The sequence below is a fragment of the Maylandia zebra genome, linkage group LG12, assembly GCF_041146795.1.
Source record: "Maylandia zebra isolate NMK-2024a linkage group LG12, Mzebra_GT3a, whole genome shotgun sequence".
In the NCBI taxonomy this organism is placed as follows: domain Eukaryota; kingdom Metazoa; phylum Chordata; class Actinopteri; order Cichliformes; family Cichlidae; genus Maylandia; species Maylandia zebra.
The window spans coordinates 36,060,754-36,087,240 of NC_135178.1; the positions used below are offsets into that span (position 1 = coordinate 36,060,754).

The 26,487-nt window shown below is 42.1% G+C and overlaps 1 protein-coding gene across 1 annotated transcript in view; it reads right to left on the reverse strand.

Annotated features, from left to right (window-relative positions):
* The window catches only part of antxr2a (ANTXR cell adhesion molecule 2a), an 82,816-nt gene that overhangs the window by 42,082 nt on the left and 14,247 nt on the right, over positions 1-26,487 (reverse strand). The window contains exons 7-14 of the mRNA XM_004555679.5: positions 25,468-25,548; positions 22,448-22,508; positions 22,112-22,207; positions 17,947-18,016; positions 8,946-9,024; positions 8,445-8,540; positions 2,834-2,884; positions 726-815 (exon numbers count right to left, since the gene is read on the reverse strand). Of these exons, the coding sequence (XP_004555736.1) occupies positions 726-815; positions 2,834-2,884; positions 8,445-8,540; positions 8,946-9,024; positions 17,947-18,016; positions 22,112-22,207; positions 22,448-22,508; positions 25,468-25,548 (624 nt within the window). The remainder of the gene's footprint in view (positions 1-725; positions 816-2,833; positions 2,885-8,444; positions 8,541-8,945; positions 9,025-17,946; positions 18,017-22,111; positions 22,208-22,447; positions 22,509-25,467; positions 25,549-26,487) is intronic.

Below are 26,487 nucleotides of genomic sequence, written 5' to 3' on the forward strand. Positions count from 1 at the left end.
TTATCTATCAGTGGGGTGACGGCGGGGAGGGAGTGGGGGCTTCAGATGTGGAGACGCGCCTGTCGATGGGAATCAACACGCTAGTGGAAGAACAGAGAAAGGTAACAGCCAGGATTGGATCTCAGCAACACTCTGGGGGGGAAAAGTCAAGAGGTAGGAGCTCCCCGAGGATGCTGGGAAATCCCTGCCATGCCACCAACTTCCTCGGGGCTAGGTAGGAAGGAGGGGGAGGGGCAGCTCGCTTTTAAACCTGAATTCCCTTCGGAGGAGGCGGATAACAAAGCGAGCTGCCAAGGTCTGGAAGTTGAGACGGGGGAAGCAGAGAGGAGAGGTGGGTATGTCAAGTTGACAGCAGCACTCAATCTTTCATCCCGGCTGCGACTTGATCCAATCAGCCCTCGACGGCCAAGGACGAGATGGCAGGGCCTGTCATGTCGGAGGCATCAGTGGGCTGACGAGGACAGCGGCCCGGCCGGTCAGTCAGCCAGTCAGTCGCTCGGTCGGTGGGTTTCTCCTCCTGATTCCTGCGTAACTCAACAAAGTTCCCGCCTCGCAGAAAAGACTGAACATGATGATGCAAGTTTACGGGACCACACATATGTGTCATTTCCTGCTGTCTGCATTTTGACCTTTGGAATATTTCAGCTGTTTTTGCTTGTTTCGTTCAGCTTTTCACTAAGAAAGAACGGAAGCAGCATGTTGGCCAATAGTTTTGAGTTTCTGACCTCCATCCGACTGATCCCTCCGACTCCTCTTCCTCCGTAGTACGAGGCATCCACAGTTGGCCACTTCTTCTTGGGCAGCGGCTCAGGCTCCTAAGAAATAAACACAGAAAACAAAACCAGGAAACACATAGTTGTGTGTCAAATAAGAGTGTGTGCAAATTTTCTTTCCATATTTATATGTATGACATTAATCAGAGTCACTGTAATGACAAAGGGGAGGAAGTGCAATGATGTGTTTGCTATTGTTCTATTTTCTTTCGTCCATATTTGTCCCTGCACACCAAAACAACGTTTCCTTTCATCGGGAAGATGTCACTTTGTCAGGAAGGAAAGGAAACGTAGGCCTTACTCCTGGCTCAGCGCGTGTTCGTGCAGAGGGGAAACCGTTCGTATCGCTCCGCTGACGTTTACAGTTCCATCTGCCGCAAACTGAAAATGCTGCAGTGGGATGGGATCAACTACCACACAGGGTAAAGCTTTCAGAAGCATTTACACTGTAATCCTGTGCCCTGCAGAAAAGAACTAAACAAAACTGTAGCATCATGCTAACGTGTTTGGCAAAAATTCAGCCAATGATAAGCCAGATATTTAAATGTCTACTTGACGCTACAATGTTTCTGGAACTAAACTAAACTAAACTCAGGCGGGTTTTCTGCTATAAATTTGTTCGTATTTAACAAAATAAATGCGCAGACATTCGTTTTTGACTCTCTGAACTAACACAGCCCTCAACGTGTCTGTGCTCTCTGCTCATATTAAGTCGTTTTTTGCTTTTTAAAAAACTTATTTCAACATTGCACTCAACAACAAACACATCCTCCCTAACAAAGTAGGGGTGACGTGGGCTGCGAGTTTGAGACCCCCGTTCTGGGGGGAAAAAGTCAAGAGGTAGTAGCTCCCTGAGGATGCTGGGAAATTTAGTGTAAAGCTTTACAAGCAGTACGGTATTTTACTTTGCTTTTAAAAACCTGCAAATGATTTTTACCAAGGAGGTTGAGTAACTCCATCGGCAACTCTCTGATTGTCTAAACCAGGGGTGGGGAACTCCAGGCCTCGAGGGCCGGTGTCCTGCAGGTTTTAGATGTGTCCTTGATCCAACACAGCTGATTTAAGTGGTTAAATGACCTCCTCAACAAGTCCTGAAGTTCTCCAGAGGCCTGGTAATGAACTAATCATGTGATTCAGGTGTGTTGACCCAGGGTGAGATCTAAAACCTGCAGGACACCGGCCCTCGAGGCCTGGAGTTCCCACCCCTGCTCTAAATGTTATAGACAAGTTAAAATGGTGAGGTTTGGTCCAGCTTAGGGGTGATTAAGTATCACAAAATGACCCGGATCCACTTATCCGTCTGGATACAGAGATTCAGTTCAGGAATGGTGTGAAAATTTAGATTTTACACAGTGAAATCTAAAATATTAGACCTCAGCTACATACTTTGATATTGACTGTTTCCCTCTGGAATTTAATTAACTAAAATAATCAGTTAAACATTAAAATCTTTTTCTGTTAATGAATCTCGTATTGCAGAAGACGCTTTTTGATTCAGTCTTTTACGATAATCGTTAGTCAGTGAAGACGAAAGGTGTATCACAAGCACCAACTTTTCTAAAGTCATTTTTTGAAGGAACTGCTCGACACGTTGGGAAATATGCAATCTGACTTCATTTCATCATGAGAAGAAACAAGCTCCATCACTCTCATGTCTGTGTGCAGAGCTGGAGCTGGGATTACTCTAGTTTAGCAGAAAGACTGAAATCACGGGGCAAACAGCGAGCACGCCTCTGTCCAAAGTTCAAAAATCCATCTACCAGCTCACTAATTAAAATGTGATCTTGTTTATATGATCTGTACACAAACAAATGTAAAAGGGACACGTTATGGTTTTAGTTTTAGTCTGAATTGGCTCGAGTTAGATGCCCAATGCAGCGATAACGGCCCTGTGAAATTCTCAGAGAGACGCTCAATAATCCTGATTCTCAAAACGTGCAAAGTTTCCCTGAAATTTCAGTGCTGCACCATTCTGAGCTCTGGAACCTCCTCTGACTCCCATTTTCTTCTTTTGCACCGCACAGATTTTCAAACCTGAAAATAAAACAATTGTGACTCACGGGCGGTGGAGGACGAGATGGTGGAGGCGGCGGCGGCGGGTCCTTGATGACCTGGATAAACAGAAGAAGCAAAAGAGCGTCAGCACAGCCCGTCAGGAGACGCATTGGGACACGCACAAACACACGCGCTCAAACCTCATCAAGACGAGCGCAGACAAGGCTGACAGAGGTGATTCGTGACAGGTGACTGAGCCAAACAGAAACATCCCTGAGCTCATCTCACGGTGGAGACGCCGTCGCTGCCAGCCTGTTTTGCAGCAGCGACTGCTGCCCCATCGCGTCACTGACTGCTGATTACAAGGATTCTGCTTGTAAACCAACATCAGGGGCCCCCTGTGCAAAATAAAGAAAAGCTGAAAATCAACTTGTTGACAGGGGAGTCTTTGGGGCGAGCGCCGCTGCCCGTTTAGCTCTTAATTAATTGGATGGGGTTCAGTGCTTCCAAGCAATCCCCCCAATCATAAAGTCCTAAGGAGTTAATTAGCTCCAATGAGATACAGAGGAGGAGGCTTGGGCTCAGCTCCAAGCCCCGTCTGAAGGGAAGATGAGTGGCGGCAAACACACACAGAAAATACAAGAAAACACACACACACGCGCACCCTCACCCACATATAACCAGGACACGACTCTCCCAGAGCAGAGTGACCGGCCAGCGGCATTGTTTGTGACAACACTGGATGAGAGGGCACCTGAGGAGCAGGTTGTCCACAATGTGATTCCACTCAAGGACAAGATGCCTCGGCCGGGTTTTTCAGATGTGCACGGCAAAGCAAAGAGAGGCCTGACAGTGACATTTGTCAGGTGTCAGTCAGACGCTTCACATACTGATGTCCGACTCTTTACTGAAGACGCTTCTGCCACTCACTCACCAAAAACCCATCTGTGAGCGGGCTGGCGCTGGAAAGACCGAGGCGCTTTATTCTTCGGTGTTGTCAGTTGCTGTAGGTCACAGCCGTCACGTGAAAACACAGGCCTGCACACTTGCAGTTTATTTATGTTCTTTTTGCATCTTTAATGCTTTTTAATGGTTTTTAACAAGTTTTCTTTTATTTTGTGTATTTTTCACAAGGAAACTAAGAGAAAGTCACCATGCAAGTCAAGTTTTACATAGTGAAAAATCGATAAACTCAAAGAAGTCCAGTCGCTTCTCTTTCCAAGCTCCTCAGATTAGCACCATTGGATGACTCGTCCAGCAGCTGATCCAGCAGGTAAAAATACCAATACAGTCCAATATTTTGTACTGTTTCCACTTGCGATAGGGTTATGGATGAACTGGCACTAAATATTTTCACTACAACACGTTGATGCTTTTAAGATTGACCCCAGCCAGTTTTTTAAATGAACAAAGTCTCTGTTTCACGACTTGAAGTTCATCAAACGGTGTAATTTAAACAGACGGCAGCTCACAGTGAAGATTTTAATTAACTAAATCATGCAGTATTGCAGAATGGCTGTGTGGAGATACTGTGCGATATCTTAAAGTACAGTGAGGTCACAATCTCCTCTGAATAATGTCTCCATTATTACTCAATTAATCGATTAACATGCCGGTGACAAAAACTTTTATTTATTTAACTATAGAGCAAATCATTTATAGTGAAGGCAGGGAGATGTATCTTCTTACAAATTCAGTTCAACTTTCCTTTTTTCTGTTACTGTTTGTTAAAAGTCTTCAGGTTTTGGATCAAAGTCATCAAACTGAGCTCAGGAAGTGTTATTGGAATTTTGTGGGACATTTATTCAAACCTAAATCCTGATACAAAGGAAAAAGCTTCTGTTCACCTCCTCGCCCACTCCCCGCTCCCCACACAGGGGTGGACACAGTAGGTGCCCTATAAATGCAGTGCTTATAATTGCACTAAGGACATATCTCAACCTGAGGTGCGCTGCAAAGTGGAAAGCTGACCTTTGTTCATTAGTCATCAAGGACAGATACCACAGTGTCAGAGCTGGTTATGCATTTGCTAAAGTGGTTTCGGAGGGAAAAGGAGCGATGTAATTACGGCATATCATAGATCCTAACAGCTGTTTCATTCACTCTTAAGCTCAGGGACGCTATCACACTCTCTGCTTACTGTTGTCATTAGAATAATGAAAAATAATCAATTAGGGTTAATTAATTCCTTTGTAACACACAACCGGCTGTAAGCAAATCTAGTAAAGGGCTACTGGTGGCCTCGCCATACGCTGATTAACATCATTTCAGCCACACCTTACGTTCACAGGATTATCTCTTTTATTAAGTAATTATGCAGCAGATTTCCTGCACATGTTGTGAGACAAATAAAGCGTCACACAAACGCTCTGCTGCTCTTTCCCAGCTACCTGATGGACAGATGTGAAGAGGAGCAGCGCGGTGGCATAATTAAAAACTAAACCACAGGATATTTCGCCATCTGACACAAGCCCCAGCGGCCCGCCGCCGCAGCCACGACACCGGGGGGAATTGGACCAATCAGAGGCACTCGGGGTATTGTCCCCATATGGCCGTCTCCGTAAACGTCCAACTGGACTTTATAATCTGTTCGTTCCCAACCTTAAGCTCGAACCGTGTCGTGTCAAGCTGTTTTGGGAGGCTTATAACGACGGATCAGTGGCAGATAGCATATTCGAAAGTTTAAAATTGCTTTAGGTCTTCATCTGCGGAGAAACTGTTTGTACGAGAACAAAACAAATAAAAAAATCAACTGAAAGAGAACAAAGACGACAAAAGTTCTGCAAGAACAAGAAATAATTAGAGATTAATAACATATTAAGGACCAAATGAGTCGCAAATGTGTCCAAAAGTGCATCCAATTTAGCAGCGAATAGTTTGTAATTTGGATAAACTGGCAATGTAATTTAAAACGGCATCTCCAATCCTGAATCCTTTGATTTGAACTAAAGGCGATGCCATTCGAGTTTAATTTCCAAACAAATCATAAACAAAGAAATTACCACTCCACAGCTTGTATGACCTCTCTCCTGGCATCGGTCCACGCGGGAGAGAGAAGGGGAGAGAGGGATTGTGGGAAAGAGGTTGGGCATGTGTCTCTGTGTATGTGTATATGTGTGTCGAGCGTGTGTGCGCGGCCTCATCCCGACTGCTGAAACCTGGCAGACTGGGGGTTTAAATATTAACAAGCCACACATGGCCCTCCTCTTCTGCCGCGTCCCTCGATGGAAGGCAACAGCAGCTCTCTCCACCAAGACAAACACGTCCACCGCCAGACATGCTGCAGGGGGTTTACATTTTAATGCCTTTGTTGGTTTTCCAAAATATGCTTCCATCTCATCCTGGATGGGATCCCTTCAGGTCCACAAAGCCAGGTGACGTCTATCATTTAAGGGCCGGTGCGGGTGAGCGGGAACAGAGGTCCGCCGCGAGGGTCGGCGGAGTAGAGGGTAAATTTGCCTTTATCAGATCTCAATAGAAAAAGGCAGAGACAGAAAAAAGAGGCTGCGCACACCATCTGTAGCCCCTCTCTCATAGCCTCAAACGATAATCTGTTGTGGATTTTTGTAAACGGTTAAGCGGGGGAGACTTTATTTCCAAAGGGGGTGAGGCCAGAGCGAGGTTTTTAAAACAGTACTCTTTTTTTTAACCAACTAAACCAAAGTTTCGACTCTGGACAAAAAAGCAAAAATATTTTCTAGTCATAAGTTATGACTTTAAGAGCAGATTTCAGATGAATTAATTAAACGCAGCCTCAAGTTCCACTTTAAAACACCCCGTACACATGGGACTGGAAATGTGGTGACTTGTGGAATTAATGAAGAACCTCCCAACCTCCACAGAGAGAGAATAAAAAGCACGACCAAGAAACACAAAACTAAAAAAAACTAAAAAACCTTATCCCTAAGCAGAAACATTTAAGTCATAACCGGCTGTTTCCACTTTTCACACTTTTAGGACCAAAACGAAGGAACAAAAGAACATTTTTGATCATTTTACAGCAGATGTGTGTCTCTGTTTCAACATCCTTTACTCAATTTATGAGGATGAAGCTGAAAAATAATCTGTCCTGTCAAGTACGTGGAGAAAGATTTTTGTCCGTTTCATATGCGGTATATGTGTGCATTATACACTGAGCCACCTTTGTAATTATATCTATTGAACTGCCTGTTAATACAAGTGTTATATCAGCCAATCACATGGCAGCAACTCCAGGAATTAAGGGAGGTAGACATTGACTGTTGTTGGTGGCAGACAGGCACTGCTGGGAGTTTCCCACATAACCGTCTCTGGGGTTCACAGATAATGGTCCAAAAATAAGAAAATATCCTTTGAGTAGCAGATCTGTTGATGTTGAGTCATAGGAAGGCAACAGAAAGTCAAATAACCCCTCGTTCCAGCCAAGGTTCAGAAGAAGCCGCCTCGTAACGCACGACATGTCAAACCTGCATCGATCGATCCTGCCTGTATCTGCAGTTTGGAGCGGCGGCCTTTTAGTGTCAGCTGAGCTCAGTTTAAAGGTTGCACTGTTGCTGAGCATCTCCGTCTCTTTGTGACGACAGCGTGCTCGTCTCCTCATGGCACGCCGCGAAGCTCAAATCATCTCCAGCCCATAACAATGAGTTCACTGTCCTCCAAAGGCCTGCACAGTCACCACATCCAGTCGAGCATCTTCACTTTTGTGTTAGTCGGGTGAGGAACAAACAAAAATCAGCAAAAATATTCACTCTTATTTTTTAGTGAAGTACACGCACAGGCCTCTGGTCTTTAGTGGGCGGGTTTTAAACAGCAAAGGGAGAGCGACAGTAGAGGGACGTTTTATTTAATCCAACTTCTGCCTAATGCAGGTTTAAATAAACAATATTAGCAGCACTGAGGAAGAATAAGAAATATTCATAATAGTGTATCTAGAACATGATTGAATAGATGTGTAAAAGTGTTTTAAGCTGAAGCAGGACATGATGGATTCTAATGCGATAAAACCGCTAAAAGTCTGTGTGATTATTCTGAATCCCTTCAGTCCCCAGGTAGGCCCGACATTAGTCCTAAACAAACAGAGACTCTGGTAACTTTCATGCAATCTGTCACTCACATCTTTCTGCTGCTGGTCTATGTTATTGTTTTTAACAGTCTGTTTGTGTAAAGCGACTTCTCCACATATAGCATGTGCAGCAATCGGCCGCTGGTCTGCAGTGCTCTGCGGTGTTGCTAAACCAGTGTGACTTATCGCGGTAAGCGGGAGGTGACGAGCTTGAACAGATGTTCGGCACCACTTCCCTTCGGCAAGGCTTGGTGAATAACACCGAGCCTGCCCGTCACCTCTTTGTGCTTTTTAACTGGTGATTAAACTCCATCTTTCACCCAAATTAAGTCAGACTTTACAAGACATGCTTTTTCAAGTGACCTCATCTTTTTCAGCAAGGCGGTGCTGTATGTGCCGCAACAGGATGTTTACAGCTGTCAGAGCAATACGAGGGAAAAAAGTGGGTGATAGGGTTTATCCTCATCAGATTTACAGGACGAGGCAGAACAAAGAGCAGCAACACTTTAGCGTGTTTTTCTCCCCACAGTCGAGAACCCGCTCTCATCTCCGCTCAAAGCCAGATTTAATTCATTTATCAGTTTTGGTTGACCAAACATGACTGTGCTGGTTATAGGCGGTGTAGCAGCACTCACCACTTTGCAACACAGAGGCCACAACCACCACATGAGGGCCAGGGCCACGAGGAGGAGCAGCACCAGGAAGACTATCGCCACCACAAAGCCGTCCGACTGAAGGAGAAAAGGAAAAGGCAAAACAGTCACACAGCTGGAAACAACTGGATGCGTCAAAGCTAGAGGAGAAATATTAAAAGTTTGTTAGAAGGAATACGAAATAGAAACAAAGGGGAACACGCGGTCGATAACAGCTAAATCGGAGCAAGCGTATCGTCTTACAAAAGAGCAGATGTTTCACAAAGTGTCTATAAAACTATGACATTGCTTCATCATATGAGAAACACTGAAAAAAAGGAAGTTCTGCTCAAACATAACAGGAAAACTTGTAACCTTATAGTCAGGCCATGTTTTATGCATCACTTCCTCAGTTATAAAATCAGGAAACGCAGCTTCATGTTATTAAAGGGACTTTAAGTTTAATCTGGAATGTGAAATATCAGAGCTCAGCATTAAACTCACACATGTGGTAGCAGAGATGGTGTGGGCACTCGAGATGAAGGACTTGCCGTTGTTAAGGCTGATGAGAACATCCATTTTCCTGTAAAGGAAAGAGTTTAATTAGTATCAGAGGAAATTAAAGGAAACAGCAGGAAACAACATTAAAACCTCGTCTCACTTTATCCTGCCAGTTCTCCCACGTTTGTCAGAGAAGAAAAACACGTTTGCATTTCCAGGGAAGTTCACTGTGTTGGAATTTTCGTCATACGTTTTCTGTTTTTGCAAACTTTGTGATTAAAGATACTTCAACTGTAAACATCGGGTCTCAGCTGATATCTTTTTAATCTCCAAGAAGGACAAGCATCGCGCTGCAGCTTGTGTTTTTTGCAACATCGTGCCCTCAGTCCTGTCTTACAGGGGCTAAATGTCACCTCAGCAATTTTCCTAAAAGACTTTTTTTTGACCTCCAACCAGCGCAAAAATAAATAAATAAATAAAAAAAAATCACCTGTGTCCATAAAATCAGGATTTAATAATAAAATGAAATTTTGAATATTGTAAATTTTTATTATAATGTAATTCAATTCATTAAATATACATGACTTTTTATTTTCCAGGCCCCTTTGAAGTACTGCAAAGTACCTTTAAATATACTAGGACACATGTTTCACAGACACTCTATTCAACCTCCCAACCCCATTCATAACATAAGCTGGCCTTTAACATCCTAAAGCAATGATGTCAAACTCATTTTAGTCCAGTTGGTCCCACTTTGAGGAAGCCATAACACTACAGCATCACAGCTTATATGAAACACACACGCCTCTAAATTTCTCATTTTTAAATAAGTATAAAGAAGTCTGCTCAGAGCTGCCGCCCTGCTGGCTGAAGGCTACTGCAGGAGCCCAACTTTGAGTCTGCTCTCCAGATCTTTTTCTGCACGTCACCCCACTCTTTCCCTGGTTTCCTGTCCTCTCTCTCCTCTTCCCTCTCTAATAAAGCCTAAATGCCAAAAATAATTCTAGAAGCTTTTTCTATTTAATTTTCAAATGTAACAAACCATCCCTGTACAAACAGCCTGAGTTCTCTTCAGAAAAACACAGAATGTATCTCAGTTGTTGTACAGCCAGTAAAGCTGGAGTAGTTACAATTTAACTGAAGGATGTGAAAAGACATAAAATCATCACATGTAAAGCTTTTGTATCTAATATGAATCAGAGATCCTGCTCAGATTTGCACACATTTTTACTCATGTGTAGTCATACTGGTCATGCATTACTACACCGTAAACAGCAACGTGGTTTGTTTTTAACAAAAACGTGTAATTAATGACTTCACTGTAATTTTATCACACGGCGAAGCCATCCGGTGCGCCAAACGGGATCATCAAATCTCGCCCCCGAGCCTCATGTTTGACACCGCCGTCTTAGAGGTAGCAGCACTGTTTGGGAAGCTTTAATTGCTTTTTAAGTAACGAGTTGTTGCCAAGCAACATTATTATTTTTACCTGTCTCTCTTCTACCGTGCTACGTGTGTGTGTGTTTAATCAATCTAACAATATGTATTGAGTGTTATTGAAAACAGTTTTGTTCTCCCTGATAATACTTTGCTCTGCATCAAGACTTTAAAAATAGAAGAGCTCTATAATTCTATCGTTGCTCTCGCAAATCCTGTTCTCACAAACGCTAATAAGTCCTGGAGTCATGTTAGCACAATGCTCAATAAAGACAACAATCAGAATTAAATAAATGTCCTCAGTGGGAGGAAATCCTGTCATTATCACATAATCATCGTGTGTGGGTGAAGTAACTTGACTGGCAGTAACAAGGCTCCTGAACTCCGAAGACTTATTTAGAGAGAAAAATGCAAAGCCAAAATGGGCGCAATTAAAACCCTAATGATGAACGGCACTGCAATTTCCATATGTCTATTATGCCCAATCCAATTACCGCAGGTTTAATGAGAATTCAGGATATGGAACGAATGAAACGCCTGAAATATTCCCTCCGACACAAAAAGAAAAGAGGCGAGAGAAAGAAGTACGCAGAGCGGTATTGTGTGCGAGGGGCCAGCTGTGAGTGCACGGGAGTGTACAGAGGAGCCCTGCATTAAAAATGGTGCAGTGGAATAATAACAAGAGTGCTCTCTTTGCTGTGGATTTTGCCTCAGGCAGTGCCTTGGGCCACCAATTCTCCTGTGGTTCTGAACAGATGAGCGACCAGACCATGTGTCCTTTACTGCGCCGTCTAAATATTCGAAACTGACTTTTTTGCACCTCACCTTATTTACTGCGCTAAATATTTAAAATACAGTGCAGCGACCTTTAAGCAGGATCCGCTCTGACACCTCACCAACTTGTTGATGATCAACTTGTGCTTTCAAATTATCTATTACTTAATAAAGTTATATTAAAAAAAAAAAAATAAAATCTTTATTGGATATTTGATGCAGGTCTTTCATATTTAAGCAGCTGGTGCATTTTAGGCAATGCTACAGAGGGCAAAATATTCTATTCATTTATTCTATTCTGTTATGTGTGCTGCAGATACACTGACACTTTTATAGTGACAGTCAGTGAAGGATTACAACGTAGCAGGATGAACAAAATAATAAGTAAATGTAATGCTCTTTTAGTTTTAGGTCAGCGGTCCCCAATCAATGGGCCGAGTCGTTTGGTACCGGGCCGCCAGAGTTGAGAGTCGGGTGTGAAATTCATGGTTTTCAGGGTTTTTAATCGTTGTTATTTTATCGTTTTTATCATTAACTCTGTTTCCCTGGGTCTTTTCCCATGTGTTATGAATAAATCTTCTTTTTTTGGTACCGGTACTGGTTTTATTTTGTTGTATTTATCCGCGACACCTTACGCTGACAGATTAACTTTGCAATTCGAGGAAAAAGCATGTGGGAGAAGTTTTCACAAATCATTAACAGGGAACTAAGAAACACTCTGGTACTGGACTGAAAATGAATGAATGGTAACTTTAAGAGTTGAAAACTGAAGATTTTGAATGAGAATCAGTTTTCTTCCATCAGGAAGCATCACTGGAAACGCTGCACGCCTCCGTAGCTCGGCGAAGATGTTCTAGGTCCCTGCATGTTAACTAAGCGCTCGCGCTGAATGGATGAGGGGAGAGGCTAATTTAGCTGACACCATCAATCCGTGATAATGGTGGGCAGGTTGTTAATCAAGCTGGAGGTGTGGACCCCGCAGTGTGTAGGGTGGAAAGCTCCCAAGCGAGTTACACTGACGAACCCACTTCTCCCTCGGTCGACAACGCCGGACATCTTTAACGCACCACAACCCAACCATAGTGAGCGAGGCCTTTTTTTCTCCTCCCTCTCTGAGACACTGACTGCTAATTTACCAAGTTACTGTTGAGTAGGCAGAATGTGCTCTGACACAGAGGCATAAGTCATAGATCCTCTTCTCTTTTACACACTTTTATTTCCACGAAGACGACCAAAAGAATATAGTAATTGCGTGGCCAAATCTATTAAAGTGTTGCTCTAATGATTAGTCACTCTGCTGCTCGCAGAATATGAATCTATGGCTTTTTCGTTAGTCAGTTGTAAAGTTCATTTTAAAAATGTTTAAATGCAATACTAGCAATTTGATTATGGAGAGGGGGGGTTAAAAGGTTTAAAAGAATTTAAAGAGGCAACCCAGTAACTGAATAATTGAAAACAGAGCAGGCTGTCATTTAACTTTTCCACAGTAAAAGCCAATGAGTGACACTGAGGAGAGAGCTGCAGCTGCTGGTGGGTTTGTAGTTATGTTTGAATAAATGGGAGCTGAAAGGGCAGACTGTCACAGGGCTGAGGGATCGCTCAAAAACAGACACCGCTTCCCAGGGACACCGGCTGAACGGCCGAAGGCTCCTTCCCGCCGCAGACCTCTGGCTCCGCATTGGAAAAAGTTTGTCCCCAGGCTCGCTATAATTCATCAGAAGGTAGGCCTTCTGTGACGCTAAGCTTTGGTGATGCGATGCAGCTGGAGCGGCTGACAATGGTGACGCTAATGGCTTTCAAACTTCCCTTAAAGATGTGAAAATTGAGGAGGGTGAATAATTTACAGCAGAGCATATGTGGGGCCTGTCACCCGGCATCCAGGAATCATCAGTCTGTATGTGTTTGTGTGGCAGAAGTTCTGAAGCTCAGTTGATGGGAGGGATCGCCTCACGAAGCCTGGACAGCAGATGAGAGAATGTGGTCCAGACGAGACAACCGCTATTGCTCTAAAAGTTGGCTCCCCGTACAAAATTGGAATATTGACCGGCTTCTTATAACCAATAATCCAATTTGGTGATAATACCAACTGAGAGCACTTCTGATTGGTACTTTCAGCTCCACGTACATTCCCTCTCGTGGATGGATCTTATTAAGAGACAGGAAACAGGGTTCGCCGCTATTCTAGTCTAGAAAACGTGGCAAAAAGATCCCCAAAGTCATGTAGGAAAGGGATCTGTTTACCCATCGTTGAAGATCAAAGGTTGGACAGATTTACTGAGACAGTCAAAAAGGCTTTTAGAGAAATCTGCATTAGATTAAGGGAATATAAAATATTCTACCAATTTTACAGTTAATCAGAAACACCAAGAAAAAAAGTTAAAAGAAAGACCAAACTCCTGGACAAACCTGACTAATGGAGACGTAAAGCAGAGATGGGTGACATATGTGCACTCGCACCAGGTGACCTGCACCTACAACAGGTTTGAGTGAATTTGAACAGAGAGCATTGGCGCTGTTAAGTATAAAGTGCCCTGGGCTGCTCGATGAGGTTGGCCCAGGCACGGTCGGTCGGGTCCAGATCCAGATTCAGATCATGTTACAACCAATCAACAGACACGAAGCAGGCCTGTGCTGCAACATGAAGGGATATTCAGACAATAGGACATTTCAATCAAAACATCCTGATACCCCCCGGGGAGCACACGGGGTGACGGTGTTCTTTGCAGCAGCACGTCTTATTTATCCACCAGCATATCAGCGTCACTGCACCTGCTGTGTAAAGCAGCTGTCACCTCCCTCTTCAGGTATTTTTTTTTGTTTCCACCATTACTGTGAGAACACTTCGTGAGGAGCACCAGTGGGGTGTGCGGGGTCTCCTAATGGGGATGCGCATGGAGGGCTGGAGGAGGGAGCATAGAGTGTCAGCAGATGCCAGAGTTTCAAGCCTGATGCCACAGCTGTCAGCACAGATGACGCCTCTGCCGTGAGTGCTCCCGCACAGCTCGATGACCGGGAACGCTCTGATTCCTGGACGCCAAAGCTAGATGTGGTGCCGTGTGCCCCGGGACCCCAGCGGGACAAGAAACCGCAGCTGAGGACCTCAACTCAGTCGACTGCTGTATCTGAAATATGTTCCCCAGCAACTTATATCTGTGAGGCAAAAACAAAAATTCAAGCAGTACTCGCGAGGACAAGGCCCCATGTGTAACAAAACATGGCTGGAAAGGGGGAAAAGGATTGTGCGATGAAATGACAATTCTTCTCCGGCTGAGTAGAGCCGTGTTAAAGGAGCATCCTTTGCGGCGGCAGTGGTGATGGAGCAGAAGCAGACAGATGGAAGGAGAAGGAAGTTTCTGGGCTCTGGAGTTCCACGCAGGTGGTCCGGGGTGCAGGGATTGTCACTGCATGGTGAATTATTTAAATGGAGAGCACGGAAAAGGGAACGGCTGCATCTGTCGCACATCCTTTTAAAGCCCCTCCAGCAGATGTGTTTACTCACCACCCGTACCAGCTAACTACTTAATGGGTCATCATCGGCAGCCAAGAGTTAATTAAGCAGGCCTTTTGCAAATGGCGGGTACGTAACATCAGTGTCAGCTCAGGTCCTATCAGGTGCTGGAGACCTGTGATGTAGGGCGTCCGCTTCATCTTTTTACAGGCTGAACCAAAACATTGTGTTTGGCTGCCCTGAGCTCGACTCAGGAGAAAGAACCTGGACAAAGTCCAGCAGACGCTTTGAAATGCTGAGAAATCCTCAAGGCTTCTCAAAACTCTATAAAAATATAAAATATATGCATGACTTCACAACTTTATCTGTGCAGTAAAAAATTACAGACGTGTCAAATGACCTTTCTAAAATTCTTAAGAAACCTTTTCAACTTCAGGCTCCTTCCTCTGTTCAGTTATTGCAGTGCTAAAATATTCAGACAATAAATAACCAGCTCTAATTATGATCTAATATCATTTTATTTTATGCAAAATGGCCAAAATGATCTGTCAAATTTCCAAAATATAAGAATTTATGTTTTCTTTTATATTAAAATCACTGAATTCTTCCCGGTTGAAGAGATTTAAAGGTACCTAACCATATAACCTGGGATCTGGGAATTTTGTGGCATTCAACTGAGAAAACAAGGATGAATCTATTAAATCCATCAAATAATGACTTGATCGATTTATCCACAATCAAAACAACTGATAGTTATATAGTGATGTAAATGATCTTTTTTCTCCCTTATAAAAACATGAAAAGATCTTTTTAGACTTTATAGATTGAAAATAAAACAGAAAAATAACCAATTCCATGTACAAGCAGTACAACAAACACTGAGGGTTGTTTAAATGCATGCTTCTGTACTGACAGGTCTGCAAACAAAAAACTTCATAGGATATTTTGACTGTCTTATAGATTTTTACTCGCTGAAACCAGGAAAAATATTTTTAAAATTCCATCTTGTAGGGTCTACCTTACAATATAAAGCGCCTTGAGGCGAATGTTGTCGTGATTTGCCGCTATTTAAATAAAATTGAACTGAATCTCGATAGGTTTCCTTGCAAAACTCATGCTTTTAGTGTAATTAAGTGCATAGTTTCCCTTAAACTGAAATCTGGTATCTATACTTGAGTCAAAGTATAGATACCGGGGGGGGGGGGGGGGGGGCAGCAGGTCCTATCAGGCTTACTTTGCTCATAGTGGAAAGTAAGGAATCTCAGAAAAATTATGCATGGTTACTTGTAATAAAAATTGATTTTTTTCACCGCTGTTGTAGTTTATTTAATGTAAACTCCTCCTGTTTTGCAAAAACTGTACGTGATGGATGGAAATGGAGATCATTTTTGGATTCAGCACCCTAAAATTCATAAAATTGACCAAAAATATGTCATGCAACTGAAAATAATTTTTTTTCAGACCTGTGTTATTAATGCATTGATGTATGTTTTTGCATTTAAATGCTGTTTCTTAGAGTCTGTATGTGTATGCTTCCATCTCTTCTCTGTAGTTTAGGCCACTGTTTTTATAAAATATAAAAAAATGAAAATATCATGTTTTCATGAACACTTTAGATTTTTGACATGAGCGGATTAACTGAGGTGAGGTTCAAGTTGAATCGGTGTAGTTACGGCATCGCCGCCGTCATACTGTATTATACACAATCTCATTTAGAGCTGGAAGACCTTCAGGAGCCAGCGGCACTCATAATCATACATTTTTGATTGGATTGCAGTCAGCAAGGACATTAAAATCTGTTGTTCCATCTATAATGCCTTAGCGATCATCTGCTATGGTTTGGGATTATAAGAGATGCCGTTAAAATCAAACAACAGCAACGCGGGCTGGAATGAACGCGTATTTGCACTGTTTTCACTCGAGTGTTTGCGGCTTGTATGTATGGGGTGTTTGTCTCTTCTACACTGTTTACTGCGTCTTTACGCGTTTTAACATACAGCTAATTTACAGACTTAGGAGCTGATTGTTTGCACAAAAGACTTTTGAAAAACTGAGTGGAAAAAAATAGAAAATGTGCACGAGAGAAACCAAGACTTTAATCTTTCAGTAAAACTTTAGAGACGTGTGATTTAAATAAAAATAAGAAGAAAACAAACAAACACAGAGACCTGAGCTGCACAAAAGAAGCTTAAATTCTCCAGAAAAGGGAAGTTTGCTTTTTTTGGGGGAAGATTCTTGATGTGGGTAAAAGGGGAAGTAACTACTACAAAGGACGTGACCTTATATATGATTCACCGACTGAGTTAAGCTTCCCGAATTCAACATAAAGCTGAAAAACAAACACTGAGATCTGGCATTTATCCTACACAACATTCCTTTCTTTCCTTTGCCGTAACAATTTATAGGGCAGCATATTGAATCTATTTAGATTGTCCCTATTTGTAGACGCCAGCGCGATCCTGTCATTGAGACTTCACACGTCTCTTCTTGTCATCGTGCCAAGATGAAAACATAAATGTATCTATAGAAACACAAACGAGCTGCATATATCATGTCATATGTTTCTGAGAACATGCTTCCTGAAGACACTGCTGCATTTCCACGCACAGTGAATATTTACAGCCAAGAAAGTTCACTTTTGTTCATGCTCACCAAGTGTTATGGCAAAAAAAAAGAATATACTGAAATATATATATTTACCTTGAATAATTTTAAATGTCTTAATTAAATTAAAGGTGTGCACGGAAGCATAACCTCTAGCTGACCTCGCCTTTGCATCATATCTGGAGGTCTGTTGCGTTGGAGCTCTGCATGATATACACATGAACCTCTGCCTCATCAGGTGTTGAGCAACCAAACTTAGCACACAAGTACATCTTAGGTCAGTGAGGGGTTTCATCTCTGATGATGTCATCATGTTACCTAGGCAACTACTTAAAATGTAAAAAGTAAGGAAGAGATGTAAGAAAAAACCCTTCAACCTTTCTGAAGTGAGTGAGCCAAAAGTTAAAACGCTGTTTCGATAAAGAAAGTGTGTAATAAAAACATCAAAGCCACAGCTGTGGACAACACTGCACACATGACTGACACATATGTCACCTGTCATGGTAGGTGATGAATCTGATTTTCAATTCACGATTACAATAAAATAATTACACTCAGTAAAATTGATCTTTCTTCTTCATGACTCGAACAAAAAGATTTAAATAGAACAGTTACAACACTATGATGCATTATACTATATCACATAAAGCTTTCTCTGATATTTTAGCATCACTGTTAGCAGAGATTCCACTGTTTGTGACGGCTTCTCCATATACGACAATAAAACAACGTCCTACTTACTGTCCGACTTCATAGAGCTTCGGGGCGGGACACAGCAGATAGTCATTACGCACCGTGCTCGGCTTCTCAGCTGGAAGAAATAAAAAAAAAGTTTTATTATTAACTTTGCAGATTGTTTAATGAGGTAAGTACGGATTACGCATTGTAACACAGTATCTGTTTATGTATCTGTGCTTGTTCTGTCTACACAGTCAAACATGAAGGAAACCCTCGATCACCACGGTGTAACATAAAGCCAGTTAAACTAAACTGTCCCGTTAGAAAGTGTAAACCATCACGAATCCATTTCACCTGCTCTGGTGTGATTTAAAACACAACAGGTCCACTGGAGGACCAAAAGCAAGACAACATTTTTGATGGTGGTGGACACAGACCATTGCTCTCTCCTCACCTTCCTTACCGATTGTTCTCTAGTTCTGGTCTACTGGTGACACAAGACGGTAACTGCGTCCAGTACAGGTTGGGTTTGCGGTCTCGCCCAGTATAGTCTCAACAGTGTGCAGCAGAGCAGTAGTTACGTAAGGAGAGCTGGAGAGGGGCAGCATCAATCCAACAGTAAGACAGGTATCTGCTGCTTTGTGAGAGGAGGAACAAAAGCAGCGCTGCCAGAGCCCCACAGGATGACCTCCGCTCATGGTGAACCTGCCAGTTCTGGGGTTCTCAGGCAACCAACAGCCTTCTGTGAGCCTCTGCGTTATCCTCCTAAGACCCGAACTCTTCCACAGCATGCATTTTTAATTTCTCTTTGATATTTGGGCTGATTGGGGCCCGATGAATGTAAAAACAAAGAATTACCAGATTTTTTTTACCTTATTTTTGTTTTTAAGAAAAATCAGAGCCACATATGAGGATATTCGTTTAAAATTTCGATAGAACAGTAGCAGTATAACGTCCTCGTAAGTGGATATCAGGCCCTTGTAGAGCAAAATTGAGTATTTTGGTCTAAATAACCCAAAATGTGACGTCCACATATGTGGACGCCAGGTCCTAGGAGGTTAAATAGACCTGTATCTTTCCCATTTGAATAAAAATCAGTGATATTGTCACATTTTAACTGACTTGTGTTAATGAACATTTCTTCTACGCTCAGGATGTTTTATCCTATGAGATTTTGGAACTGGGACTCGATTGGGCACAAAATAAAATAAATGATTGGATTATAATCTGAGAGCGTTCATCAGCACAGGTTGACAAAAACCTGAAGCGTCTCCAGTCACAGAGGTCACTCTGATGATTGAAACTTGTTCCTCCTTTTCTACAGAGGGATCCAACTGGTTTGAGTGAAGCATCTGCTTCACATATGTGCTGTGTTCCATAGCTGCCATGATGCTTGTCCATAATTATAAGGTGCCCCACTGTTAAAAAGGTCTGGACTGAACACATGCAAAAGCCAGTAAGGGAATAAATAGCCCCAAGTGGGCGAATGTGAGACAGCCTAAACTGAGAAAGGACTAACAGGAAGACATCTGCTAATGGCCGCTTCCTAAATCAGATGAATTTATTTTTTAAAGGGAAAAAATATGTTCCAAGTATTTTAGTCAAGTTGAAATGTTGAAAATCAAAAATAACTTGACAAGGATGGAAGTGTTGTCATTGGCAGTCACCGATCCCACAGATCCCACGGCCAAATGAGAGCTTTAAAAGATTGGCTCTAGGTGCCAAATCCCGTTTGCTTCCTAAAAAAAGGATTTCTTATCAGAACAGACTGCAAGCACAAAATAAGGAGCGCGGTGACCTACTGTACATCCCCCCCTTCCTTCTGTTGAATTCAGATCATTGAGATGAGTGAGATAACAGACATGTCCGGGCCGGGTTTGTTTTGCCATTTCCGACCTCTCAGCGAGATGAAGATTTTCCAACACATACTGTATTCCATGTCTGTGTCGCTCACGTTACGTCCTTAAAAGACAATAAATCCTCATAGGTTTTCCACTATAAATGAACACACATTAGATCCATTCATAGCAGTGGAGAAAGAGGGTGGAGTGTCTGTTACTGCGAGTGTGGCTCTGGGGAAACCTTTAATCAGAGTGCAGACAGCTATTTCAGGATGCAGCGTACAAAAACGTTAACCACAATTTGCTGAGATCAGTGCAGATGGAACACTTACTGTTTGCTTTTAGGGCATTGCTGAGATTTTGGGTTAGTCTGCAATTATTATTGCAAGTTTTGGGTTATTTTCCAAATTTTGGGAGGAAAAATGTCCACAGTGCATATTCTAAGGTTTGGTGGTTGCTTTGTTCTTTCCCATGTGCGCCTTTTGTCCCATCTGCCTCTGCTCTCTTCTCTTTCCCCTCTAACAACAGATGGAAGCCCGTCTCTAAACCCAGTTCTGCTGGAGGTTTCTTCCTGTTAAAAGGGAGTTTCTCCTTCCCACTGTCGCCAAGTGCTTGTCCATAAGGGTTCATATTATTGTTGGAGTTTTTCCCCATCACGTACTGGTTTTTACTCTGCAATATAAAGTCCTGTTATTGTTACTGTTATCTGATTACTTTTTCAAGTAATGAGTAATAAGGGATTACTATTGCAAAAAAAGTAATTAGATTACTGTTACTTTCCTGTAAGCACGCTACGTTACTGCGTTACTAAACTGTGATTTTGTTTGTAGCGACATTCGTGGTAACGGATGTGTGTAGCTCAACAATGGATAATATGTAGTGTGGGAGAGAGAACGAACATGCCGCATTTAAAGCGTGGAAGTAATCACATTACTTTGAGTTTTGATTCCGTAAAAAGTGACAAAGACATTAGCGTACGCTGTACACTCTGTGTGGGAAGAAAACTTCTTTTTACAGCGAAAAAACCCCTAAACTAAACATCGAGCACGCTGCCACGGGAATGTGAACTTCACAGAAAAACCCCCGGATCCCCCCACTGACATCACCGCTGTGGCGCCGGGCAAACCTCCACTCACCCCACTCCTGATAAACAGGTGACAATAGATTTCAGAGCGACAGGACTTTGATTTTATTTATTTTCTGCTGTTTTACTTGCAACTATTTGAAAGAGTTTAAACACAAAAAAATATTTTACTTTATATGCTGGAATATGCAGAAAATAGGGTTAAATGTTAAAGAATGTCTTCAGGTCAAAGACTGTTGCATATAATTAAATTTTTGCTTAATGCAATGTGCATAAAATTAAAAGATTTAAACTAAAAAAAACAATTTTTAAAAAGAGGCTTTTTCATGTGATTACAGTTTTATGATGTGAAAAAATAGAACTGGGCTGAAAAGTCTATTGCTTTATGACACACTCAGGTTGTGTATCATGTTTTCAAAAAGTAACTAAGTAACTAATTACTTTGAAAACAAGTAATCAGTGAAGTAATGGGATTACTTTTTTAGAGAAGTAATCAGTAATTAGTTACTAATTACTTTTTTCAAGCAATTTGACCAACACTGTTTGTCAGCATATAAATAAAGATGACATTTCAGGAGACGTGACGTGAAAACATGGTCCTGCCGTGTGAGCAACAGGAAGATTCAACTCAATTTAATTTGGAACCCTTTAGTCAGAAGATTGGGAAACATATTTACTGGAAGGAGCAAAGAAATACGGGTCATGCAAAGAAAATATTTCTGTACAAAAAAGACTGGATGGACAGATTGTGGTAGACAGCCACATGATATTGTCTTCATAAAAAATTCCTTTGCGGGCATGCCGACTTCCTCTTTATGATTTTCGACTTCCCTGGTAGTTTTTTTAAAGCCATGAGCGAAATTTAAACTTACGACACTGTAAAAATACAAATCTGAGCAAATATTTGCAAAAGTTTTAGATGTGAATGTGTTGCGTGAATAACAGGACTGGGCCAATGATCATTTGACAGCTTAGCTGCAACGATTGCTCGGTTGTGCAGGATGTAATGAGCTCGTCAGGACATTCTGGTCACTGGTAATCATGATTATATTGGACAATGTGGCTTCAGCAGTTCATTAACGGGGAGTTACTGTCCTATGATTGGTACCCGTGTTGTATATTTAAGAGTCATTTCAAATTATTAATCAATAACTGTGCAGAGTTGAATCCTGCATGCTCACCATCAGTTTACAGCACAGACCAGTCCACTTAAGTCCACCCGAAGGAACACAGAGAGTTATGACATTAAACGACTACATGGTGTATGTATATAAAGCTTTTACTCTGGGTTTTCTCCACTTACTGAAGGTTTGCTGGCCAACTATGAAGCTGCAGACGACGCCCTCATTGCTGCGTCCGAGGGCAAAGCCGTTCCCTCTGAGGACGATATCAAAGGACTCTGTGGAATATAAACAAACAGCAGACAAGCTCGGAGGAGGAATTTTAAAAGTCTTCGCCTTTCTTCTGATGGCCTCTCATATGACTTTGCACTACCAACATTAAAGTTTTACTTGTCTGTGAGCAGGCTCGACACAATTGGAAGGATGTCATTGTTTCATTCAGCACATGTAAAAACAAAAAGATTCCTGTGGAGGATAAATCGACTTGAGTTCCAAAAACTTGATCGGGATTTACTTACGATTCACACAGACACTGGAGGGCTCCACGCTCAGGATCTCTGTGCACGATCTCTTTAATATCTTGAGGATAAGAGGGGAAGGGGACATGAAATGCAAACATTACTGCTTGAGGGCTGAGAATAAATACATCAAGTCCTGGCCGTTATCGACTCTGTCAAGTTTAGAAAACAGATTAGAGTGCAACACCTGAGAAATGTCTTGCTCCTCTGAACCTGCAGGCTAAAGGAGAGCGCTGAATATCAGCGGTGAGGAGAACAGGAGGTAGAACAGCAGCTGTGTCAGCTTTTATGGGAAAATTATGCAAGACTATTACTGTTCCTCACTTCGATTAAAAACCTCGGGGATCCTGCATTACCATATAAAGAGCCTGTGTGAGCCCACTGTCATGGAGCCGCACTATCGGCTATGATTCAATAAATCAACAAAGGACAAACTATGCAAATCCCAGTACACAGTCAGTAAAAAGAAGCATATTAACTGCAATATAGGACACTTGAACCTTTCATTTGATGTTGGGTTAAACTTCAATCTGAGAAGAGGAAGACGGAAGTGTTTACAGCAGCCTTATTAAATATGACGGTTTGATATGGAATTGTTAAAAGGGGAGAGGGTTGTAGATGACAGCTGGGAGGGAAAAGGATCTGCTGCTGTTCCTCTGTGCCACTATTTTCCCGGTCTAATTACTTCGTTGGCAGTGCGATAGAGAAAGAAAAAAAAGGGGGAAATAAAAAAAAAAACAACTGACTGTTTGCCTCCCTAAGCTTAAAATAATGGGAGGACCTCAGGAATTACACTGTTTTTCCATCTAGTGAAATTTTCCACTTGAAGAAATTCCATCTCACACATACAGAAAAAATTCACTCTTAAAGAAAATTTGGTAAATTGTTTGGGTTACAGGATCCACAAACTACATCCTCGGTGTTTTGAAGATATTAAAATATAAGCTTTGAATGCTGAGATTAGAGGCCTCCATTTGCTTCAACTCAAACAGCAGCTATTCATTTCTCTGGGATCTAGTGACAAACATTATTTACGGGCTGCAGAGGGAAAAGGAGGCAGACGTCCAAATACCCAAAGTCATCCAAATATCTCAGCCAGTGTTGTAACTGGCGGGGGTTTCTGCAAGGATGAGGCTAGTCTAATCACTTTCTGGAAATAATTAAGTGGAAAGGTTCATATGGCAATGAACTCTTTGTCATATGCATTATTTTGCAGTAAAGTGCCACAAGATAACAACTAATGGTGCAGAGTTTAACAGTCCAGTAGCAAAGGAAGTTACTGATAGCAGTTGAATTTGGGGCTTTCCCAAAAGGCCTGCAGCTCAGACAACAAAGGGCCAGTGCAGAAGAAATAAACGAGGGTGCAGAAACCCAACTTTGCTGAGCTTTTTCCTGCGAGTTTTGTCATGCTGGTCACAGAGGCGGGGTGGATCCTGCAGCAAAAGGCTGCACAGATGATCTCAAATCCTCAAAATCCAACAGTGAAGCAAGAAGGCCAACTAGTCAGGAATCCAGTATTAGTAATCAGAGAGGAATGCTCCTCGTTTCATTTGGATGCTGGAAGCGTCACTGCACTCAGCTCCTCTTCTGAGGGGACGAGCTTTTTTGTTGTTGTCCTGGACTTTCTCGGACAGGCTTTCAGACGCTTTGGATAACGGTTGGAGTGTCTCGAGACCACAAAAAACACGCACATGTGCCTTTAGTGGCAAGAGTGCCCTGTGAACAAAGCTCTCTTTCTGATAGAATAAACAGACTGAAGCATTTTCTTCAAAATATCAGTAATCATGTTCACCATTCACCCCAAAGTCTTTTATCTTCTGATCTTAACTGTTACAAACTGGGTGTCTGTACTTCTGACAGTTGACAGTATTCTTGGACTTACACATGAGAACATTTTCATCTTTGTGGTTACTCACACACACACAATAGTTCAACAACAATTACAGCTGCTTTCAATGAATCGTGGCTGCACATGCACGAGCGAGACTCTGCTAACAGCAGCTGCAGTGCTTAGATTAAAAGCTTTACATGTTTCTGTGTCTAAATAAACTATAAAATTAACACATTTATAAAGAACTGGCATGAAGTATCTCCGTATTACCTGTTTATTTTTGCATTCACAAGACAAAGGTAGAAAGCAGCACTTTCCTGTACATCACAGTCGTTTTAAAAGTAGAGCCATCAATCATAGCTCGTGGTTCTTTGCATCACACAGAAACAAGTCGCACCCTTTGGCTTTGTGTGCTTCCAGCTGCATGTCTGACAGCAACATTTAGCTCTGCTCTTTTTCAGCTCATGTAAGTCCAGCTCGGGTCAGAGTGCTCTGCAGGACTCTGGGCTCAGACTCATGTGAAAATGTTGCCATACAAACCCCCACCTTGGCTGACAGCATTCAGGCTAAAAGCTGCAGCACATGGAAAGTATAACTAACTGGCTGGCAGAGGATGAGGCGGCTGTTTGTGAACGTTATTTAAACACTGTTTAAGGGACTCTCGCTCTCTGAGGGCGACTCGCTGATTTCTGTGTCGCACTGGTGGCTTACACCAGCTTTTATTTTGAAAAATCATCTAAAAAATGAGAATTAGCTCTACTGAAGCCCTGCTGCTGCACTCGCGCCTTGTGACACAATAAAAAACACAGCGTGAAGTGGATGCTATATGGACAGTGACTACTTGTTCCCATCACAGCGTGTAATTTGCGACAGAGTGACTAAGACATTTCCGTCTTTGTGTGCAAAAAGAGGACACAACGACCAGTTATTTCCACAGACATTTTCCAAACAGCTTAGCAGGAAGTCCACTGAGGTTTTGCTCTAATTTGTGAGAAATGCCAATGAAGCCAAAGGAAACAACGTTACTCAATTGCTGAATTGACAAACAGCGTGCACTATGTTAGCAGCTGAGCTGTGCCTGCATACGGAGAAGAGAGGTTCAGCTGAAACCCACAGCTTGTTAGTCTACAGCACGAACGACAAAGCTACCTCACGAAGACACAAAAAAAGAGACGTCAGGCAAACTTACAGAGTTGATAATGCCTTTGAGAGCGTGGAAGCCATCTTTGACAGGAAACACATGGTCTTTGGTGTCCGCAATTTCAGCAAGCTGTTGGTATCACGAAAGAATGGAGTAAACAGGGAGCAGTGCTGATTTAACACGGCTTTCTTCTTTTTCTCTTTATGACTGAGCTCTGTCTTTCCCTTCATATTATGGGCAGGAGGAGACAAACAGATGGCATGACTGTGGCAAACACTTTGCTCAACTATAAAAAAAAAAATTGCAGCACAAATTGGGAGCAACATTGCCATTGTTTTTGACTTAAGTTCTCATCAAAGGATCGGTTACCAATGGTTACAAGGGACAGGCCACCATGTTGGAAGAGTGACAGTAAAAATGCAGACAGCACTGAGCATCGGTGACATTAGAGGGAAGAAATTCTTGACGTCACTTTACGATATGAGCACAAACTCATCATTTGCTACGGAGACAAATAATAAATACAATAAAAATAGTGTGAACGGTGTGAGGAGCCAATAACCGATTTCACAGCCAACAGAAATGGTGCTTTTACTCCACAGTTTCTAATGACAACAAAAGCTCACAGTAAGCCTTAATAGTTACACTCCTGTGGTCTCTGTACTGCTTAATATAATATCCGGCGACACGCTAAATCAACCTTTAAGAATTTGCTATTCTGGCTTAATAGTATAAACACACTTTAACTATTCCTGTATGATCACACGTTCATTTACTGTGTATTAGTTTAGTTTCTGGTCATATCGCTAGTATCAAGTATTTGTAATGTAATTAACCTCAATTTAATGTTATTTTAAAGTTCAGAGTGGTTTAAATTTCCACGCATTCTTTAATGTTGTGAAAAACAAACAAACGATGAGCCAAAAATATTAGCGTGCACCCTCTTTATGCACCCTCTCATTCCATTTCAAAAGGAAGCTTGTCCAAAAATAAAAAGTATGAAAAGTAATAACTGATCATGCGATCTAAAAAAAGAGTAAATATTTAAATATCATGTCCTAGAAAGTC